At 38.8% G+C, this 22,798-nt stretch overlaps 1 protein-coding gene and 1 pseudogene across 1 annotated transcript in view; one reads left to right on the top strand and one right to left on the bottom strand.

Moving 5' to 3' along the window:
- The window catches only part of MIPEP (mitochondrial intermediate peptidase), a 177,566-nt gene that overhangs the window by 142,828 nt on the left and 11,940 nt on the right, over positions 1-22,798 (bottom strand). Inside the window, exons 5-10 of the mRNA XM_032314630.1 lie at positions 18,071-18,134; positions 12,867-13,049; positions 12,169-12,325; positions 6,845-6,893; positions 5,243-5,303; positions 1,795-1,847 (exon numbers count right to left, since the gene is read on the bottom strand). Of these exons, the coding sequence (XP_032170521.1) occupies positions 1,795-1,847; positions 5,243-5,303; positions 6,845-6,893; positions 12,169-12,325; positions 12,867-13,049; positions 18,071-18,134 (567 nt within the window). The remainder of the gene's footprint in view (positions 1-1,794; positions 1,848-5,242; positions 5,304-6,844; positions 6,894-12,168; positions 12,326-12,866; positions 13,050-18,070; positions 18,135-22,798) is intronic.
- On the top strand, positions 2,117-2,510 carry LOC116574121 (annotated as a pseudogene).

The raw sequence follows: 22,798 nt of genomic DNA, 5'->3' as shown, positions 1-22,798 counted from the left end.
AAAGCTAAATGATAAAAATATCACTTAAATATAAGGCCAAGGTATTCACTAAAATCATCGGGGTGGGGAGGATGACATGAAACAGGAATATCACATAAAAGAATCACAGTAGCAAAAGTCAGAAAGAAACAAATACATTTATTTCACATTACTTTCCAATGTCAAAAGTTTTTTAAAATTTTTTTGATATGGAAGGCATTGATTAAAAAAAAAAAAATAGTGTTCCTTTATGCTATATCTTGGTTGGCCAAGCAACCAAGCCAAATCTGTCTTGGAAAAAATTTGAAAAGAGAAATTGTATGTTTTATGCAAAGACAGGGAGCAAAGCCCGAAGTTCTACAGCCATAAAAACACATTTGTGAAATAATTATATTAAGCTCTAATATATTCTAAAAACTCACTGTTTATCATAATCAAGTGATTATAGATTTTGAGTAACAGAGAAGGTGTTAAAAACAGTAGCTGACAAAGTATCCTGAGACAGTATGCTTTGTGAGTAAGATTAGTCTAAGAAGTAAGATGTCACAGAGAAGCCAAAGAGAAGAAAATGAATGAATATTAAGTGGGTAAGCTCTTCAACACACTGATCTCAGGGCACGTCCTCCCAGTGATGCAGAAAAGAACACCAACAGTTACTATTTTCTGCTTTTATAACAAATAGTTTTTTAAAATCATTGAAATAAATAAAAAGTTTAATTTTAGTGAGGTATTTGCTACCCTTCACTATGCTGATGCCTGGATATTGCATAGTAGCAGTAAGACTTGAAAGTTAAATACCAATCAAATAACCATATTATTATCATGATATGTGCCAACATGCTTTAATGAGGAAAAGGCACAAAGCTTTTATTTTCTTCCATTACCTAAATCAATCTTAACTCTCTCGATTAAAGCTGAGGAGCTCAAAAAGGATGTGTAAGAGAAAAATGTTAAAAATCTGTTGAAACAAGAAAAAAAAAATCTGTTGAAGGGTAGGATTCAGAGATTTCTTTTTTAATCTTTTTGGTATGTAAAATTACTTGGGGTATCAATTTTCTACATGTGTTCACTTTGAACAGGTGTTCATATTTCTTGGGTTTACATACAAATATAAAAATGACAGAAATAGGGCACATTTAGGGGAAAAAGCATACCTATTAGTTAGCCATTATAGAATAAACACAAAAGAATATGGAAGCTAAAGGAGTACTCACATCAAGCTAACGGTCCTAAATCTTTATTTCACAGAATCCTTCCAAAGGTGCCAAGAAAGTGTCCACAATACGTTCAAATAAAAATGAGGAAGCAAGAAACTCACACAGCCCCATGCCAAGGACTACTTTATTCCTTCATTGATTCAACATATGCATTTGCTGAGCACCCACCCTGGACCAGAAACAAGGGACAACCAGGGCTCTAGCAAAGTCCCAGCCCCCAAAACCCTCAGTCTAGTAAGGAAACCTGGAAGCTACACAGAGGAGAAGCCAGATTCCAGACCCCCCAGAGAGATACTGAAAAGTTTTAAACAGCATGGGCCATAGAAGAAAAGGTTCTGGGGGAGAGGAACAGCATGATCCTTTGACTGAGGTAAAGGTTTAATCCAGATCAAAAACATGTAGGCAAATGTGGACCAACCCGGCACCAGGCCTGGACTTGAGAGCATACAGGTTTATGATGTGGGCAACTGAGTGAGGACAGTAGTTGCATAATTAATGTGCAAGGTGTTCAGTAAATATTAGTTTTTCTCCTCCTTCTCATAGATGAGGATTTATCAAAAAAAACAAAAAAACAAAACAACAAAAAAAAAAACCTTACCTTTCTGCACGAATCACACCACTGTAGTAGGGGGGATCCCAAGGCATTAATTCCTACAACGGAAAAATCTGTTGCAATGAAAGTTATTGACTACTTCACAATTTTTATCCAAAATTAAGCCAGCTCATAAATGCAAACCTGTTATAATATCAGAAGAGTTTTATAAAATCCCTGAAACTTCATGAAATACCTAACTCTTTATTTTGACTCTCCTGTAATCAATGGGTACCAAGGTACAAATAAATTGGGGGAATTTGGGAAAAAGGTACATAATGTAAAATATAAACATAAAAGTCAACGTTAATAGATTAAATCAGGAGCAATGCAGGTGAGCAGCAGCAGGGAGATGTAGGCCAGGAATTATTTGGAAAAATATCAGATTATGGAGTTGCTGAACTATCTCACCAGCGCCCTGTTCTTTTTCCGCCCAGAAAAACCAAGACAGTATTTAATATTGGAATGACTGAGAATTACCAAAATAACAGGCATGGCTTTTTCCTCTCTTTATGGATCACTCTACCATTTTATCTATGTTTGAGATGATGGACACTTCAAATAAAGGCACCATATCATTTGTGTAGTACAAGGAGGCCCTAAAAACCCCGGGTCTGTTGAATGAAGATGAAGTTTTACAAGATGATGGACATGTAATAACTTTGGAAAAATCCAGATCTGAAGTGAATAAGAGCATTGAGAAAATATGGTCAGCATTTTAATAACATCAGAAGTCCAAGATGGCAAATGATTCTATAAAGTTAAAAAATAGAGTGAAACAGCCACACTGAAATTTCTCCCAAAATGCAACCCATGTATCAATCCGTAATACATACTGCAGGTAAGATTAGGATCCTAACGGTAAGATTAGAGCTCTTTCTAAATCTAAGCAGGAAGCTTAGGGTGGATCCCAGAATGAAAGCAACAATTTCAAGTGTAACGAAGGGAGAATTAGCTCTAATCTTGGCAAAGAAAATATGCCATAAAGAAGCACTGTCACAACAGCTGGTTTTGACAACTGGTACAGAATACTGAAGGGAAGAAAAGCTTGAATCTGTGCATGATCTTTCTTCCCACAAACTGTCCAGGTGACAGGAGTGACTAACAGCCCAGACTGTGAAGTCAGAATGCCTGGGTTCAAGTGTGCAATCCACACTATTGTACGGGGTGGACAAGTTCTTTCTGCTCACCAATGCTTTCTCATTTTCTATCTACATGACCTGACCTCTCCCCTCTTTACCCTTAGCCCAGTTCCTGCCGCTCCTGCCCTCCCTGGCTCCACTGTGGCCACACTGGTCTCCTCACGGTGGCTTGACTGCACCAGGCAGCTGCTGTCTCTGCGGAGAAGGCTGTGCCCTGCATCACTGCTGGGGGCACTGCATCGTCTCTTCCATTCTCTGCTCAAGAGTCTCCTCAAGTAACAAGTCTTCCCTGACCGATCCCTAGAGAACAGCAATGGCCATTCCCTTCTTTCTGCATTATTTTCCCCTGTTACCCTTATCACCATACAACATGGCACATATTTCTCTCTTTCATGTATTTACTATCCATCTGCCTCCCCTAGAATGTAAGCTTTTTGAGGACAGGAACCTTGCTCTCATTTTTCCTGTTACATCCTGGCAGCCTGAACACCGTCAGGCACACAGTAGTGCCTCACTAACGGCATTTCTTGATGCACTTCAACTATCAACAGAAGACCTGGCACTGGGTACGAGCTCCAGGAACGTTGCCTCCTATCCTTTGATTTATCCTTTAAATTTTCAGCTCAGACATTATCTCCTTGAATAACAAGGTGTTCTTTCTCATGGTCCACGATCATGCCGTTACCAAGGAATGCAGCCAACGTAAGACGTACAGGCTGACTTTCCTTCTCCCAGCATCCCCGAAACTCTAGCCCCCAAGTGGTCAGCTCCTGGGACACATTTCCTCCAACAGATGACCACTTACTATCTGCTACATACCAGAGAGTGCAGGCTCTAGGAGAACAAAACCCAGGAAGACCAAATCCCTGTACCAAGGAGCTGAATATGACCTAGGCAGTAGAGAGACAAGTGACTCCACATCCAGAGTATAGTAGTCATGTGCATGACATTGCACTGTGTGAAACAGAGCCCATGAGAAGGGTATTTAAATCACAGCGGAAGGTCAGGAAATGTTGGGAGGAGGCAAAGCTGGAGCTGAGTTTGGAAGACGGGGCCCACTGCAACCAGACGAGGGAGAGGGAAAGGCATTCCTGTGTACAGTGTTTGAGAATGACAGCAAGCTACCTACCATAGTTGCTGGCACATAAATACTGGGAACAGAAAATTGAAAAACAGAAGAAAGGAGATTGTCAGAATTGAAAAGCAAAAGAAAGGAAAGCAAGGACAAGCAAAGCAGTAAGTAAGCAAAGAAAAGCACAAGAGCATCACACAGGTATTATTAGTAGGGAACTAGGGACACTAACTTGACTTAAAGGGGCAGCAGAAGATAAGGCTAGCGAAGCAGGTAGAAGCAAAATTAGGAAAGGCTTGGTGGGAAAGCTAAGAAATAGGAAGGTAAATCTGAGAATTACAGCAAGCCACTGAAAAATCTCAAACAGAGTGACAAGATCAGATCTGCTTTTTGGCAAAATCCCTCTGGTGGCAAGTCATTCACTTATTCGTTCATTTGTTCATTCACTCATATTTCGACTAAGTGCTGAGTACCTACCCTATGTCTAACACTGAACTAGGTGTGTTGCTAAGAACAGAAGGCTGGAAAACCAGTTTGGCAACTACAACTATAATCTGGGTAAGAAGTAACAATGACCTCAACCAGGGCTGTGGCAATGGGCATGGAGAGGCAAGAATTGCAGGTAGAATCTATAGGATTTAGTAACTTAAAGTGGGGAGGGGAGGAGAGTAATAAATAACCTGAGGGGCTTGCTGAAACAAGGATTACAGGACTAGAGATATAGCGGGTCTCATAGAGGGCTCATGTGTTAAGATGGGGTATACTTTGAGGTCAATATGGATTAAACTGAGCTCCATAAATTAGCAAATAAGAAAGTAAACTGCAGTGCTAACAGTGATGGTTAAATTGCCACCTGCCAGATCAGTCCTCCACTGAGCCTGTTTCAAACAGAGAAGCCCACTTACAGTATAATGGAAACAGGATTTGCATGAGTATATATCAATATATGTTTTTAATTACATTTATAAGTGTGTATATACGTATGAGCATGCGTGAGTATTATGTCAAATAACCAACAAAAAAATACTGCTTTTCCTGGAAATGTCAAACTCAGACATATGGATCAAGTATTTCAATACTTTGTTCACCAAACCCAAGGATCAGAACCAAGACCAGGGATCAGAAACAAGATTATACACACCTTTAGCACATCACAAGAAACTTTTAGAGTCAAAAGATAAGAACTTCAGCTGATAGACCATTTATATTACATCAAAAATGTTCCAAAATCATCACTTACAGAATTTTGAGGATTTAGTTTCATTTTCATCCCTCGTATCATCTCAAAGTCTTTTACAGTTCTGTAAAACAGGTTTATCATTCATTGTTAGGAGAAAATTTTAATATTTACATTATTAAAGAACTAGTTTTCTGAGGGGATGGGGTAACTAGATGATGGGCATTAAGGAGGGCACCTGATATAATGAGCACTGGGTGTTGTATGCAACTGATGAATCACTAAACTCACCTCTCAAATTCCTAGTACACTGTATGTTTATTAATTGAATTTAAATAATTTTTTTAAAAAATAGATTTCTTATGTAAATTTCTAGTATTCATGATAAAACTGGAAGTAATTTGTAGTGCAAATGGAACCAGTTTTATAACCAAATGTAACCAAATTTTATCTGTGTTAGAAGGAACAGCAATATATCATCAGTAATTTATCACAATTTCTACCTTAGAAAATATCCTAGTAGATAGACATAGGACTTGAAAGTATTAAAGCTTGGAAAAATTAGCAATGTTACAAATACATGTAAAGGTTAGCAAACTTTAAGTCACTGCTCTTTTCTATACATTAAAAAGGTAAGAGACCAACAAATTACCTTTTATTCAAAAATACGAACAGAGATTTAAGGTTACTATTAATACTTTCTCCCCTACAGAAAAACTCTAGTTGGGTTGTGCTTAATATGAAGTTTCTGTTAGAATTAACTCATATATATAACTATAAAAACCTGAAGATATATTTGCTCAAAATAAATAGCTACATACAAGGGAAGAAAGAATACTACCACTTAACTAATAAAGCAGAGAAAATTCTCAACTAACTGCATACTTAACACTGCCTTTATTAAATCAAAGCCACAATGGTTCCCTAGATTAAAAGAAAAGTTTAGAATTTATAATTATAATCCAAATTAGAGAGGACTGGGTTCTAAGGCATGAGTTTATAGTAATAGAAAATGGAGATCTGAGCTAAAAATTAACATGTTGGTATAGCCAAGAAGGCAAAGGAAATGTTCAATAGCATTATGAGACAACCATGACATGCCCCTTCCTGGAATCCTAAATGTCTGAAGACTGCTGGAGTGTGGCCTCTCAGCAAAGGACAAGTGACTCTATCAAAGACAGAAAGGCAGGAAGACCACAAAGGGCCTCACTACAGAGAACTACAAAAGTGGAGGCATATCGTTCTAAAGATCCAAACTACAGATCAATTCACCACATCCAGCCCCCACCGATATTTAGGCCAAAAGAAGAGAAACACTATTTATGAACTTGTTATAAAATTTGTGGTACAAGCTAAAAACGTATAGCTTCAAAAAGGCTTGAAAAAAATTTCTAATTACACATCAATGATGGGTTCCTAAGACAATGAACTAGTCCATCAGAGGGGACAGCCTATGTTTTCAAGATTGTCACCTTAGGAAGACAGCTATGTGTTTTCTAAGTATTCCTCACAGTTAATCCAATCTCCTGCTGACTAGTCCACAGATCTGACCCGATATTCCCATACTTACATTCTTAATAGGTCACCTCCTAATCTTTTGTAAATCGAGTATTTTTTTAAAAAAACTACATGATACACACTCTAAAGAGTAGAATAAAAACTAACCTTTCAGAAAGTTTGTCTGATAGTTTCTCAAGGAACTCCATGACAGTCTCTAGAAAGGAAATAAAAAAGAAAATGTCTTTAATTACATGAAATAAAATGAACATACCTGTTAAAATTAGAATGTAATGGTCATAATTTATGCACTACAATGCCATTAAAGTGTTCATTTTCAAAGGGTGTCAGGGTTGATAATACAATATATTTCTAGATGATGATGATCAATTTATCAGAAAACATATTAAACAAACATAGTAATAATCCAAAGCCTTCAATTACCCCCAGAATGAGGAGTGAATGGGGAGCTAAAAAAAAGAATCAAAATTTCAATGTGTTTCTATCTACTCATATTTGTAAGAAAAAAAAATAAGTTTTTAGACCATTCCAATTTTTCCCAAGTTTTAAAAAGATAGCTAGACTCTGATTTGTTCATAAAAATCTGTACAATTTAGAAGCATGATTCACCCTCTCTTTCTCTCTCTCTCAAATAAATAAATAAAATCTAAAAAAAAAAAAATTTTTTTTTAAAAAGGGCTCCTGGGTGGCTCAGTCGGTTGGGCAACTACCTTCAGCTCAGGTCACGATTCTGGAGTCCCAGGATGGAGTCCTGCATTGGGTTCCCTGCTCAGTGGGGAGTCTGCTTCTCCCTCTGACCCTCTCCCCTCTCATACTCTCTCTCTCTCAAATAAATAAATAAAATGTGTGTGTGTATACATATATACACATATATCTATATACATATATATACACACACACACATATGCATGATTCACTGAAAATTCTATTTTAAAAAAATCAGTGTTTTTCGGGACAATTATTTTTGTTTTTTATATACAGCCAAAATCATCTTTTCAGGATCAATACCAAAAGAAAATATGCAAAAATTAGAATATTAGAAATTGAACCTCTGCTAGGATTTTTTTAAGTACTTAAATACTTCAGCCATAGCTGTCATATATTTATTACAAACTCATAAAGGGCAATATAGTACAACTATCATTATTTCCCATGATAGGGAATTTTTCATGTGTATTTTTTAATTTACCACTTTTTGCCACTGATTTATGTATAGAGAGCTTTCACATGTATTTTAGAGTTTGCCACAAACACTGTTTTTATATTTTCCAGATGATCTTGTATATGGTTTTAAGTTTCCTGCCATCTCCAATGTAAGTTATCTTCTTTCTGAGTAAAATAAAAACCTGAGAAAAGAATGAAGGTTAACCTAAACCAAGAAGCCATGGAGTTTCCTGCCGCTGTCGATCTTTAACAAGCCTTGGATACAGTAATTCTGAAAACACTGCCTCATGCACCATATTAAATGGTATTAGGCCTTTGAGAAAAAAGATTATTTCATTAAAAATGAGATCTTATTTCAGGGTATCATATCAGCTGTCATAGGGAAGTATTTTCAAGTAAGTCTGTGCATGCTTTTTATTTCCGAACATTTTTTACTCACTTTCACCCATTTTTGTTTTTCTAGCTATCTTACATGTGAAAAATCTACCTCAATTAATCTACCTGAAAAATTGTCATATTACAAAGAATGAGTTTGAAAGCCCCTGAAAATCAGTAATTCCTCCCTGGAAAATTATTTCCTAATTCAACTGTCACATGAACACCCACCTTACTTTATTTACATCCTGCCTTCCTCCCCCTCTCTGCTGAAAAGCTCACCATTCCCTCACCTCTGATTTCCAGTTTCACTTCCCTCATGAAACCCTCAACAAGCACAGACGCATTGGACAAACTTCCGGAGCTCCTAAAATCCTACAATACTTTGTTGCCTACACACACCACTCATTTGGCACTAAGAAGACACTGACCTCTATAATATAATTACAGATAAGATAAATAAGATAAATATTATCTTTCTGTTTATATAACTGATCTCCCCAACTAAATTTTAAATTCCTTAAGGAATTTAAATTCCTGTGAATTTATTCCTGTGTGACTGTGCACAACAGCCTAACTCTAAACTGTGACCACACTAGCCACCTAGTGAGCAATGGATTCACTGGTGATGACATCTGGCATTAGGGGCTACAGGGCCAGGGACCTCCAGCTCACACTGCTCACCTCAGTGGTCAATCTTTGACCTTCTTCAGACTGCACTTGGCCCTTAGCATTTGACTCAACTGATCACTCTCTCCTTAAGACATTTCAGGATGTCTTCCAGGACCACCCACTCTGCTTATTTTTCTCCTCTCTCACTCATGCTCCTTCTTGGCGGCCATTACTGGTTTTCCCTCATATCTCTGACCTCTTAAACTTGGAGGGCCCCAGAGCTCACTTCCTGGACTTCTGTTCTTTAGATATAGTCACTCCCTTGGAGATCTCATACAATCTCAAGAATTTAAATAAAGACCCAAGGGTAACTGGGTGGCCCAACTGATTAAGTGTCTGACTCTTGATCTGGGCTCAGGTCATGATCTCAGGGTCATGAGATGGAGTCCTGCATTAGGTTCTGTGCTCAATGGGACATGTTCTCCCTCTCCCCGAGTTTCCCCCACTCATGCGTTCTCTCTCTCTCTCTAAAATAAATAAATCTTTGCATACATAAATAAAGACCCAGATTCATATCTCTGGCTCAGCACTTTCTCTTCAATTCCACAGATACACATCTAACGGCCTACTCAACATCACCATGTGGACACAACTGGCATCTCCAGTTAACTTGAACCAAACCAACCCTCCAGTCCTCCCCATCTTAGTTAACAGTAACTCACTGTATCTTTTCAGTTGAGCAGGTTAAAAAGTTCAAAATGCTATATATCCAGAATTGGACACACTGCAAAACCCTCCACAGACACCATTTTGGTCAAACTGCCATCCTTCTCATCGTGATGACTGCGAAACAGCTTCTACATGGCCTCTCTTCCTCTCCTACCTCTCTGCAGTCTATTTCAGTGTCAGCAGCACATGACCTGCCAGCAAAATTTAAGTCAGATCCCCTTACTGCTCTGCTCAAAACCCCTCAACGACTTCCCATCTCACTGCAGGAAAAGCCCTACTCAACACAGTCCCTCCTTCATCTGCCTCCACATCTTACCACCCGTCTCTCTCACTCCACTCACCGTTTTGCACTTTTTGCTTTCCTCAAACGTGTCAAGCTACCCTAGGGACCTCCAAGCCTGCTGGGTGTCCATCTGGAATTTTCTTCCCCTAATGAGCCATATGCTTATTCCTGCTCCTTCGGATCCACACTCACATGCCCCCCGCCCCCTGTCCTCAGCAAGCTCCTGCCTGGCAACACAGTTTAAAATCCAACACCACCACACGCTCACTTCCCTTATCCCCTTCCCCACTCAGTTTTCTCCAAACTTGTATTAACTATTAACCTACTGGGTTCCTTAGCTAGGTATTTTGTTGTTATTTGCCTGACAGAAATATAAATTGTACAAGAGCAGGAATTCCCGTCTGATTTACACACTGATTTCTTTCTAAGTCCTAGACTCTTATCTCACATGTAGTGGACACTCAGAAAGTATTTGTTGAATCAGTGGATGAAAACAGAGAATGAAGATGTCTTTTATATCATCTGTTTGGTCTCAAACAGCTTATTAGGACCACAAATTTAGAGCATGGGTTTAGGTTTTGACCTAACTGCCACTTTTTAGCACTGTAACTAATACCTTGGGTTTCTATCCTATGAGGTGGATACAAACATCTACCTCACAAAGCTGCACAGAAACTAAATGAAATAATGGCCCAGAGTAAGTATCTTACTGTTATTATACATGACCCTTGAACAACATGGGTTTGAACTGGGCCGTCCACTCATACAAGGATATCTCAACAAATATGGTACAGTACTATACATGTGTTTTCCCCTATGTTTTTCTTAATGAAGTTTTTTCCCTAGCTTACTTTATTGTAGGAATCCAGTATATAATACATACAACATAACAAATATGGGCTAATCGACCATCTGTTATCAGTAAGGCCTCCTGCCAACAGTGGGCTATTAGTAGTTTAGCTTTGGGAGAATCGAGTTACATGTGAATTTTTGATTGTGCAAGTTTGGGGGCTGTCAGCACCCCCGCATCATTCAAAGATCAACTGTACATCTAATAATTAGGAGAAATTATTCCAACAACCTGGTGACAACAACGACCACAGAAAAACATACAAAATGGCATAAGATCTACTTAGGAGTTAAATGGGATGAAACAAATTGTACACACTTAGGGGTTCAGAGATGGGCATCTAAGGGAAGTGAATAGTGAAGAGGCTTTGTGAAAGAGGTAGGTTTTGAGCTGAGCACTGAAAAACTATATAGGATTTTAACAGACAGACTGGGGGAGGGGAGCTGTGCCCTATGCAGGGAACAACATGAATGAAGAACTGAGCGTGTTGTGCCTATGGTTTCGCGGAGAGCCTTGACGGGTCAAGGGAACAGCCATTTACAGAAGAAATGGCCATTTTTTAAGAATACTTTGGAGAAGATAGGAACATACTAGAGAGAGAAAGGATATGCATGGGAGGAATAAAGACAGAACAGAATTCACGATCTGGTCTTCCTCCTACAGAGCTCATTTCTACTGTTACATCTATTTGTGAATGGCACGTCCACCCAGATGCACAACCAGAAACCAAGGGCACCCAACATACCGTCTCCTACCCCCCTGGACCCATCACCAAGTCTCATAGATTTGAACTCTAGAAGATATGTTGAATCTGAACAGCTCCACCATCACAACTACCCTCCTCCTGTCAGAGTCTGAACCATGACTACTATCTAACATGCCTTTGAAAAAACTTACTATATACACTTACATTATTACTATCATATAACTCTTTTATACATTCTAAATCAAAAAGAATTCAATAGAGCACAAGGAAAGACTCTCACATACCCCAGGATGCTTCTTCCCCACCGAATGCAAACCCTCCCATCTAGCACTCTTCTGTCTTAAAAGTTTCTATAACTATGTGTTTGTATCGCCCCAGCCTATATTCAACCTTGTCTTCAGCAGATATTTTGATCTTTCCTCCTCTTTCACACTAATTCTAGCCAATTTGGTTAGGCTGACCACAGAAACTAGCTGAGTTAAAATGAAAACACCTGAAATTAGCATCAGTGAAAATTTAAGTATGACTTACTCTCAACATGCACAAGAAATAAATTTCCTTGACTGGAGAGAATATATTTCAAATTATTAGCTCTAGTTAAAAGTTAGCTCTATATAAAAATGTAGAAAAACTCAGTAAGTGGGTCTCTGAGTATATTAAAAAGAGAACACTGATTTATAGGTATTTAAAATCAGAAGTTCAGTTTCACAAAAACACTATTTTGTCCTGAAAAGTTGGGTGAACAAGCTTACCTGGATTTTTGGCTATTGTGCCTTGGAGGGCTCTGTGGGAGTATGTGGAGTACCCCACTAACTTTGCCAGAAGGTCTCTGTTGCTGAGCAGTTCCTCCAAACATTTCAACTGACCCGCATTGGGATAAAGAAAAATTTTATAAGCAGCTTCTCGAACCTGTATTTAAAATAGAAATGGTAGAAGGTATAATAAGTACCAGGACACAAAGGCCCATGCAATGACTATGTAGGCTAACTCCTGCTTCTCTATTGTATAGGTGATCATTGCTTTAAAAATAAAATAAGGGTTTATACAGGGTGAGTAAAGTTTTTAGAATCATACACTAGTAGGAGATACACATTCTTGAATAGAGTTCTCTGGTATGGGGTATGCTGGAAAAAACTATTACCCAATGCGTGTGCCATCAAGCACCTTTAACCAGGCAAAGACTACAAACATTAAAGATCTGAGTAGTCTCAAATATTAATTGTTATTGATCATACTTTAAAAATATGGAGTTCTTTAGGAAAGATGAATGATTAAACCATTTTCATCATTCAAAGCATTTATGGAATTAATAAGCCCACAGTTGAATTTTAGGGCTTAGTAACACTCAAGTATTCTTAAAGGTATGATTATATTATCACTGAATTTTGGGTTAAAACAGTAGCAACACTCAGATGGGAGCTGGACTATGGAGAGAGCAGAAGGCACATACCAAGTCATCTGGGGCTTCCGCATGTAGACCGTCAATTATGACATGATTTCCAGTGACTGCAAAGTTACGATGAATGTGTTCTGGTAAGAGATGCTTCTCAATCTTGTTGGGAAAGTTAGTTCCCATAAGAAATGTATTACTCAAGTCCAAGATTTTCACATTCAGGTCCACTGCTCTTTTACGCTAGATGCAGATGGAGTAAAAGTTATTTAAGACACTGAAAGTAAAAGTTCACAACTGATTTAATAGACCATCTATAAGGATGCTAAAGCAACATATGTGGCTAAATTAATTGAAGAAGATAATATGTTAAGTAAAATGAACATTGAGTATATTGGTTATGCCGTAAATACATAATAATTTACTTTAAGTTAATTCTCCTTTCAATAGATATTTAATGTCCTAACAGTTTGTATAGTGTTTCTATATCTTAAGATTTATGTAAATTCTAGAGTTCTATTTTATACCTTAGTTATATAACTAATCTCTGAAATTAACAACATTGGGAAATACAGGATCCTTCCCTATCCCCCAAGATAACCTCTTAGTTAAGTGAACTGGAGAATAGCAGGTGGTTGAATCTAGTCAATAGGATACTTGTAAGTATTTGTAGATTAAAGAGCACAAGTTGAAGGGTAAATATGAAAATATACTGGGTCGTAAAAGATGAGACCAAAAGGAAAGCAAAGGAAATCTCTGCAGGTCTTCACAAGAGTAAAGTGAGCATCCAGAGCGGCTGCCCTGTAGCAGTTCTGAGGCTGCACACACTTGAGCAGAGACGGACAGCAGTGGAGCGGGGAGCAGAGCCAGACAGAGCTCGCAGGGCAGGGACGCGCCTTCCAGCTCCGCACCCGGCACCCGTCAGCCTGCCGACTCAGTGACAGTGATGTGGCTGGCACACCCACGGGGGTTTTTTCTGGCAGTCACACCTTTAGGACATACAGTTGCCTGAGAAAATGGGTATTATCAAAGGGGGCACCACAAATGTTTTGGAGAAAACATAGAGTAGTCCACATCATCTGTCCGGTCTACTGCAGGACAAGTGTAAAAGTTGTAATTGTAGTTATTGTTATTAGAAAGCTAGTTGGGCATCTGGACCTTCTCTTATAATGACTTCAGGTGAAATCAGATGCAGAACTTTCTGGGATGGGGGTCACTAGCTGTCAACATTCTAAACTGTACTATGACCCTAAAAAAAGTTAAGCAGCACTAATACTTTTTAAAAGGTATTTAAAATGCCGATGTACACTTGATAAGATGCTGGGGAAAAATCAAGTATATATTAACAACCAAAATTTTACAATATAGGGGCACCTGGGTGGCTCAGTGGGCTAAGCATCCAACTCTTGATTTCAGCTCAGATCTTGATCTCAGGGTTGTGAGTTCAAGCCCCATGCTGGGCCCCATGTTGGGTTCCATGGTGTGTATGGAGCCCATTTAAAAAAATTAAAATATCGAGAATTCAAACTTCAGGGGAAAAATTAGTTTTCAGATACTTCAATGTCTTTATAGTCCAGATTTCTCTTTACCTATTTTGTCTCTACGATGGCCACTTATCGCCACCTAATGGTAACCAGTGGAATAACCAAAGAGGTAAAAGACCAGGAAATTACACTGCAATTCCAAAAATATTCCCCAAAGCCTTTTACTCTGGGATGGGATGGGAGGGGGTGGGGAGTAATACAATTATTTCAAAGAATTTATCACCTGTTAAAATACCCAGAAAATTAAAAACTGGGTTTACTTCCTGCCTTCACCAATTTCCAGTAGCATTTCATCATTCTGGGATAAAGATGCAGTACTCTGAACTCAAAGAATTCTATGAAATTGTTGTGTTATCTAGCAAATAATTGCTAAAAAAAAAAAAAAAATACTTCCATTCATTTTATTTTTTTAAAGGTTTTATTTATTTATTTGACAGAGAAAGATCACAAGTAGACAGAGAGGCAGGCAGAGAGAGAGAGAGAGAGAGAGAGAAGCAGGCTCCCTGCTGAGCAAAGAGCCTGATGTGGCACTCGATCCCAGGACCCTTGAGATCATGACCTGAGCCAAAGGCAGCGGCTTAACCCACTGAGCCACCCAGGCGCCCACTTTCATTCATTTTAAAATTTTTAAGTTATATTCATGTGAGACCTTAAAAATTAAGAAATTATTTATTTCATTTTAGTTTAATTAAAAATTAAGAAATAAGAAAAAAGAAAGAATACAGAAAGAATACATAGGCCTTTACAATTTGTACACATTATGTAGGTGGGTCTCCTTCAAGATCCCTTTGCAGAAGTGGAACGTCTCCTTTTATCCTGTCCTAGTGGAGCCCCTTGGAGAACAGACACAGAAGTTAAGAGAGAGGAGTTCACTAAGTTTACTTTACTTGCATCTTTAATGTTTGTGGGTTCCAGGGAGTTACTTGCCAGGAAGGGCAGCTATCCTTGTAAGAACAATTGAGAAGTAAAAGCAGCAGGTTCAATGTTGTTGAAACAGACCTTGACTTGACACATAACACTTTTTTTTTTTTTTTTTAAAAGATTTTATTTATTCATTTGACACAGAGAGATCACAAGTAGGCAGAGAGGCAGGCAGAGAGAGAGAGAGGAGGAAGCAGGCTCCCCGCGGAGCAGAGAACCCGATGCGGGGCTCGATCCCAGGACCCTGAGATCATGACCTGAGCCGAAGGCAGCGGCTTAACCCACTGAGCCACCCAGGCGCCCACTTTCATTCATTTTAAAATTTTTAAGTTATATTCATGTGAGACCTTAAAAATTAAGAAATTATTTATTTCATTTTAGTTTAATTAAAAATTAAGAAATAAGAAAAAAGAAAGAATACAGAAAGAATACATAGGCCTTTACAATTTGTACACATTATGTAGGTGGGTCTCCTTCAAGATCCCTTTGCAGAAGTGGAACGTCTCCTTTTATCCTGTCCTAGTGGAGCCCCTTGGAGAACAGACACAGAAGTTAAGAGAGAGGAGTTCACTAAGTTTACTTTACTTGCATCTTTAATGTTTGTGGGTTCCAGGGAGTTACTTGCCAGGAAGGGCAGCTATCCTTGTAAGAACAATTGAGAAGTAAAAGCAGCAGGTTCAATGTTGTTGAAACAGACCTTGACTTGACACATAACACTTTTGAGTAAAGTTTCAAAAATATCTTTCCTGAGGATTGCATAAAATAACAAGAATATTCACCTATCTCTCCTAGCAACTCTACTACTCTCTGCTATCTTCCTTCTGAATATCAAAATTGATTAGTATTAGCTAGCATTATTAAGATTCGTCACACAATCTTTCAGTATTTGCCAAGGCCAAATCTGGAAAAAGCATGACCAGCATTCTTGGTGCTTGAGAAGCCCCTAATTTAGGTAAGTAATGCAAGAGGAACAGCTTCAACAACAGGCACTTAAAGATAAATGCCATGTGTTAAATGGGAATAAAAAATTCCACCTGGGTGATAAAAGCTTCACAGACACAGTGGTCTCAGCATGAGGCCTCGGGGGGAGGTGTTTGAGGCAGGCAGGCTCTGGTTAGCAGGAAACCCAGGCAGGGACAGCTGAACAGGCTCCGGAGTCCGAGCCTCCTCCACCTACTAGCTCTGTGACCTTGGGTAGATCACATAATTCTAGGTGCCTCAGTTCCTCATCTATGAAACAGGAATGAAAGTAATACTCAGCCCCAAAGCTGTTATGAAGATCTGATGAAAAAGACATGCTTCAAATATCAAATACTTAATCACTAGTAACTATAATGAGTATCAGGAAGACAAAGACCTTTCAGACAGCCCAGGTATACGGTGATAAGGTTCAAGGTAAGTTGTTTGAGGGAGGCAGACAGATGCAGGAGTTCTACAGAAATTATCTGAGGACTTTGTAACTAATTAAGACATGGAAGTATAGGGAATAAAAAAATGTGAACTGACCCCAAATTTGTATTTGAGTGACTCAGAGACTAGTAGATTCACTATACAGAGAAGTACTAATAAAGAACTGGCTTGAGGAGGGGCCAATGTGTCCATTTTTAACAACATAAATGTACCGCAGAGCCTATCAGCCTTGGGGACTGCTGGGCAGCTTGTGTAGGCTTAGGGTTAGGGCAGGAGTCTCGTGCTGAATCCTTAAAGCCACATAAACACAACAGTGCACCAGTGGCTCCAACATTATTCAAACCCAGCAACAAGCAAAATGATATTACCTAATGCAGGTGCTCTACATCCCAAGACCCTGACCTCTACTTCCCAACGTACTCTGATAAACTGATCTCTATTAATAGGTAATATTATGTCCTATTTAGTAGGAGAAACATAACTACAAAAAAAAAATAGAACCATAATAGACACGAAGCAAGGAGGGGAGCTGACACAGAGCAGGCGGATCTGTTGGTGGTGGTCAAGTCACCCTCATTCTCCCAGCCCTGAGTGTCCTACAGAAATAAGGGCATTCAGCTTGTTAGGATATTGTGTTCTAGAAAGAGAAGTGGCCAGGGTCAGACACTCTGGACTCTAAGGATGGAATCCTGAACCAGTCACTTTGTCCTATTTCCTATCTGTGAAAGGAGGGGTCTGAACAATGTCTATGGTCCCTCGTATTCTAGGGCAGACTGCATCAGCCCTGCTTCCTGCTTCCAGAACAAAACCGTGTGGATCTTTCGAAGACATGCAGAATATGAATAAGTACACTTATGTAAAGGTCTCGGTGATAGTCCCTGTACCTCCACTCCCAGACCTCAATCTTCAAAATTCTTAGCTTTCCTGCTCTCCTTCCTGGTCATCCACCAAGGATACACGACATCTGAAACACCCCAACGGTCTCAAGTAATTTCTTAGCTCTGAGTTACCATGGATGATAGACAAACTTCCAGAGAGTACCGTATTCAAATACAACAGAACACAAATAACCTAAAGTTTGTATGATATGCAAATTCAAGCAACGTACAAGGACTGTAGCAATAAAGGTACCAACTAAATATTAGTAAAACTAGGGGTGCCTGGGTAGCTCAGTGCGTTAAGCCTCTGCCTTCAGCTCAGGTCATGATCCCAGGGTCCTAGGATTGAGGCCCACATCGGGCTCTCTGCTCAGCAGGGAGCCTGCTTCCCCGTCTCTCTCTCTCTCTGCCTGCCTCTCTGCCCACTTGTGATCTCTCTCTCTATCAAATAAATAAAATCTTTAAAAAAAAATTAGTAAAACGAGCAGAAAAACACAGAAGAAAGAGTCACCTTTTCTTTGTCTAGATGGATTCCGCTGATTTCAAAATCAAACATAAACAGTTCAGCCACTCGCCTATAAACAAAACGAACCCAGGTTATAACAGGTAATAATAATTATTAGCAAAATCACTTTCTTGTTAAATAAACTGGACTTTTTAAATAATACTCCCCAAAAGCCAAACGTATGCATACACACACACACATACAAACGCACACACAGATAATATGTTTGAAACCAGGAACCTAACATTTTAGAAATCAGGCAAAACATCCAGCTGATTGACTGGGCTTTTAAGCTCTCCTATAGATGATCTGGTATCATATATATCATGTTAACTGTACAATAAGCCTTAAATTGAACCAAAGGAATGACAACTACTCCAATGAGGTCAAATTTATCTGCTGCTTTTATTCTAGAAGAGATGGACATCTTTTCAACTGTCCACCGTCTTTCCTTCAAAAAATGTTTGCCACATACATTACACAACCCACCAAATAAATCCTTGTGGGACACACACATGCTGCCCAACTGCAAACAGGTAAGCCTGTATTCAGATAACTATAACACAGCTTTAACTAGCATGTATATTTAACAGAAGTATACTCTAAGGGGCTTGTGGGTAAAGGCATGTATGTTTCATAAGGCATGGTCTCATAAGGAGACAAATACTTTTTGAACAAATGAATACAAGGTTAAAGATGTAGTAAAGTTCCTAACAGGAATACAAATAAAGTATGTGGGGAGTTCAAAGAGAGATCATCAAGCAGGTTCCTTACTTACCAGCTTCCGTACACCTTATGCTGAATTTGCTTAAGACTTGTGAAGGAAGGTTCCTCACCATTTCCAGAGTGAGTACTAATTTGCATTGTAGAGAGCATCATTTTTAATTATCATCAAATGCATCTGCAAACTTAGGAGCAAGGCCTAATTTTCCCACCCTTTCCCTGCTGTTAACAATTCTATCAGAACAATTAAAAAAAAAAAAAAAAACCCACAGTGGAATCGAAGGTATCTTGATAATATCTAAAGTAAGGGGCAACTTTTCATTAATTTTCTCCTGTAATATTTTATACTTAGAAAGACACCTCTCCCTTTTTAGTTAAAAGTCCATTTGATATTGTTTACTTCCCATTAGACACCAGAGGAATTAAAATACTGAATCCATAGCATATAGTAAATGGAAGAAAATTGTGTCTGTGCTGGAAACAAGACATTACCATGCTATGCCATAAAAGCTTGGACTGGTACACAGAGCTCTTTAAACACATTAGAGTAAAACACACGGTCCCTGATGTCCAGAAGAGTCTAATATCATTCTTAAGTAAATCTGATAAATACATATCAGGGGATCAGGAAACAAGACTGTATCTCACAGAGCTTATGCTACTATTACTAACATGTAAGAAAGAAATAATTGCACATCACTTCTTTACTGGCAATATGAAAATTACACAGTAAATGGCAGCTATTTATCTGGTGGTGTGGGGGAAGGCAATTAGAAAGAAATAGAACAATCAACCAAATTAACCCTTTATCTCCTTCCCTACTACCACTATCCTAGTCCAGGCTGCTGCCCCCCCTTTCCCTGATATACTATAGTTAGCCCTACTGGGTCACCTTGCCTCTAGTCCTCCATCCCTACAGGATGTCAGAAGTCCTTGCTGTGATGAACTTAGCACCTCATGAAATACCCTCTCTTCCACTGTGAGGTCTCTCTAAGGCTTTCCTCCACCCTCAAATTAGGGGCCACTGCTGTGGGCTCCAAAGCATTTATGATTTCCATTTAACAAACTCATAGCAACAATGTCCACAAGAGCCAAACTATGGAAGGAGCCAAGGTGCCCTTCAACAGATGAATGGATAAAAAAGATGTGGTACACATATACAATGGAATATTACTCAGCCATCAGAAAGGATAAATACCCACCATTTGCATTGGCATGAATGGGACTGGAGGGGATTATGCTGAGTGAAATAAGTCAAGCAAAGAAGGACAATTATCATATAGTTTCACTCATATGTGGAATATAAGGAACAGCATGGAGGACCACAGGGGAAGGGAGGGAAAACTGAATAGGAAGAAAATCAGAGAGGGAAACAAACCATGAGAGACTCTGGATTCTGGAAACAAACTGAGGGTTACAGAAAGGAGGGGGCAGGAGGGATGGCGTAACCAGGTGATGGCCAATAAGGAGGGCACACGTTGGGATGAGCACTGGGTGTTATACGCAACTAATGCATTGTTGAACACTACATCAAAAACTACTGATGTGGGGCACCTGGGTGGCTCAGTGGGTTAAAGCCTCTGCCTTCAGCTCAGGTCATGATCACAGGGTCCTGGGATCGAGCCCTGCATCGGGCTCTCTGCTCAGCAGAGAGCCTGCTTCCTCCTCTCTCTCTGCCTGCCTCTCTGACTAGGTGTGACCTCTCTCTCTTTGTCAAATAAATAAAAAATATCTTAAAAATAAAAACAACTACTGATGTACTATATGCTGGCTAAAAGAACATAATAAAAATTAATTAATTTGGGGCGCCTGGGTGGCTCAGTGGATTAAGCCGCTGCCTTCGGCTCAGGTCATGATCACAGTGTCCTGGGATCGAGCCCCGCATCGGGCTCTTTGCTCAGCGGGAGCCTGCTTCTCTCTCTCTGCCTGACTCTCTGCCTACTTGTGATTTCTCTCTGTCAAATAAATAAATAAAATCTTTAAAAAAAAAAAATTAATTAATTAAAAACAGTTTGAAAAATTGTTAGGAGAACACAGAATTTGTACTGGAGCCATACGATGGAAAGTCATGAACTGGGTTGTAAATGGTTTATAAGGATGTTTAAGTAGAATAAGCAAAGAGGAAACAAAAGATAGCTTCAACCAATGTTTAAAAAAGTCAATACATGTATTGCAGAACATGAAAAATAATTACGATTTGCTTTACATGTAAGAGCTTATTCCCTTATTCAGAGAGGACAAACCGGAGGATGCCGCCATGATAATTGCTTATTTATTTCAACTCCATCCAAATCCCAATAATTAAAAACATAAAACAGTGAACACTTGGAAAATTTTTCAAAGGCCTACTCTATGAGATTTTCAGTTTTTCTTCCAACTAGTAGCAGCTATTTAGAATATTAAATTCTTTGATGCTGTGCCGGAAGCTGAGTTTCTTGGCTAATGAGAATTGTTTTCTTTCTCTTTAATCCTGCTGCATGCTTGGGACCAATTTCACGTGTAACACCTCTTTCTGTCAATAATAATTTTTTTTAAACTACTAGTTTTCTGGAATTAAGTTATCTAAATATTTGATCTACTCTTCTGTCATTCTTAGACTTTTCATAAAGGGTATATTTATCTTCCCGATTATTGTGAATCAAAGTTCTTCTAAAACTCTGAAAATTCAATAGACAACATTAATAATTTAGTCACTTACCTTCTTTCTTAAATAATGTAAAGTGCTTCACTTAAGCCCCTAAAATATCCCCATTATCTCTACCTCATGGTGATCTCCCTTCCTGAACAGTCAACCTAAAACACACTCTCCTCTCTCTTTTCCAGCAAAGGCATTTTCTGTTTATTTTAATTAGAGGGGGGGAAAGTAACAGGGGTTAATAAACAGGAATGGAAATATACTGTATAGGGTAAGCTTATTATATAAGTTTATTGTGTAACAGCTTTATGTAGAAATGTAGAGAAAAATGAAAATCACTAATCTCACCAAAGATAACCAGCACTATTAAAACTGACATGAAGAACATGTGAAATTAAATAAGATAAGGTGAAAGAAATTAGCACAGTGCCCAGCACATAGCAGATACTTGAAAAATGTTCAGTGAGTTTCTGAATGGACATATGTATGGGGCACTTAATTCCCTCACACTGAAACATCAACTAGTCTGGCTGTTGGGCCAGGTGGACTGGTGGGATACATGCAAGAGGACCCCGTCCTGAGAAGCAGAGGCAGAGGCAGCATCTCTGGTCTCATAAAGATACTGTCTCAGTGGCAATGAACTTGTGGCTAACACCGACAACAAAAAAGACCTTCCCGTGGCTTCTATCCAATCCCCTTTGAATATATTATACTACTTATTTAAAATAATTGGGAGCCAACTAAAATAGATTTTTCTATCTTGGTTTTTCTTTTAAAATTATACCACAAACATTGAACACTGCACTATCTCTTTAAATACTCTTCAAAAACATGGTTTTTAATGTTTGTAATGTTTGGTCATATGGATTAAAGATATTTTCATTTTTCCCCACTCCTGTAATCCATGCTATGACCAATACCCCCGTTACATACATCTCTTTATTCTTATTTATTCCTTAGGATATGTTCCAAGAATTAAATTGACCAAAAAGGTGTCCTCCATAAATATTGATCAGTTTACACTTAACCAGAGAGGACCCATCATCCCAAGCCATTAGAACACTACTGCTCTGTTTCAGCTTTGTTAAGTGAAGGGCTCTTTGTTCGATCTTTCTTGAAGGCTGGTAGGATCCTGTTCTTTGAATGACTACCATGTACCAGATATTTTGCTTTCATTACTTCATTCAAACTTCATAATAATCTTATGAAGTACTTTTTTATTCTCTTACAGAGGAGAAAAAAGACCTAGAGAGTCAAGGAGCCAATATCCACCCAAAGCACTCCAACAGCAGAGGCCGTGTGTGCTATCCCCACTTCACACGATTCCCGGTGTTATACTTGCTACACGGTTCCAAGTTTAACAGCCTTTTGCCCGC

The sequence above is a fragment of the Mustela erminea genome, chromosome 15 (assembly GCF_009829155.1).
Source record: "Mustela erminea isolate mMusErm1 chromosome 15, mMusErm1.Pri, whole genome shotgun sequence".
Lineage (NCBI taxonomy): Eukaryota > Metazoa > Chordata > Mammalia > Carnivora > Mustelidae > Mustela > Mustela erminea.
This window is presented reverse-complemented; position numbering and strand designations above follow the sequence as displayed.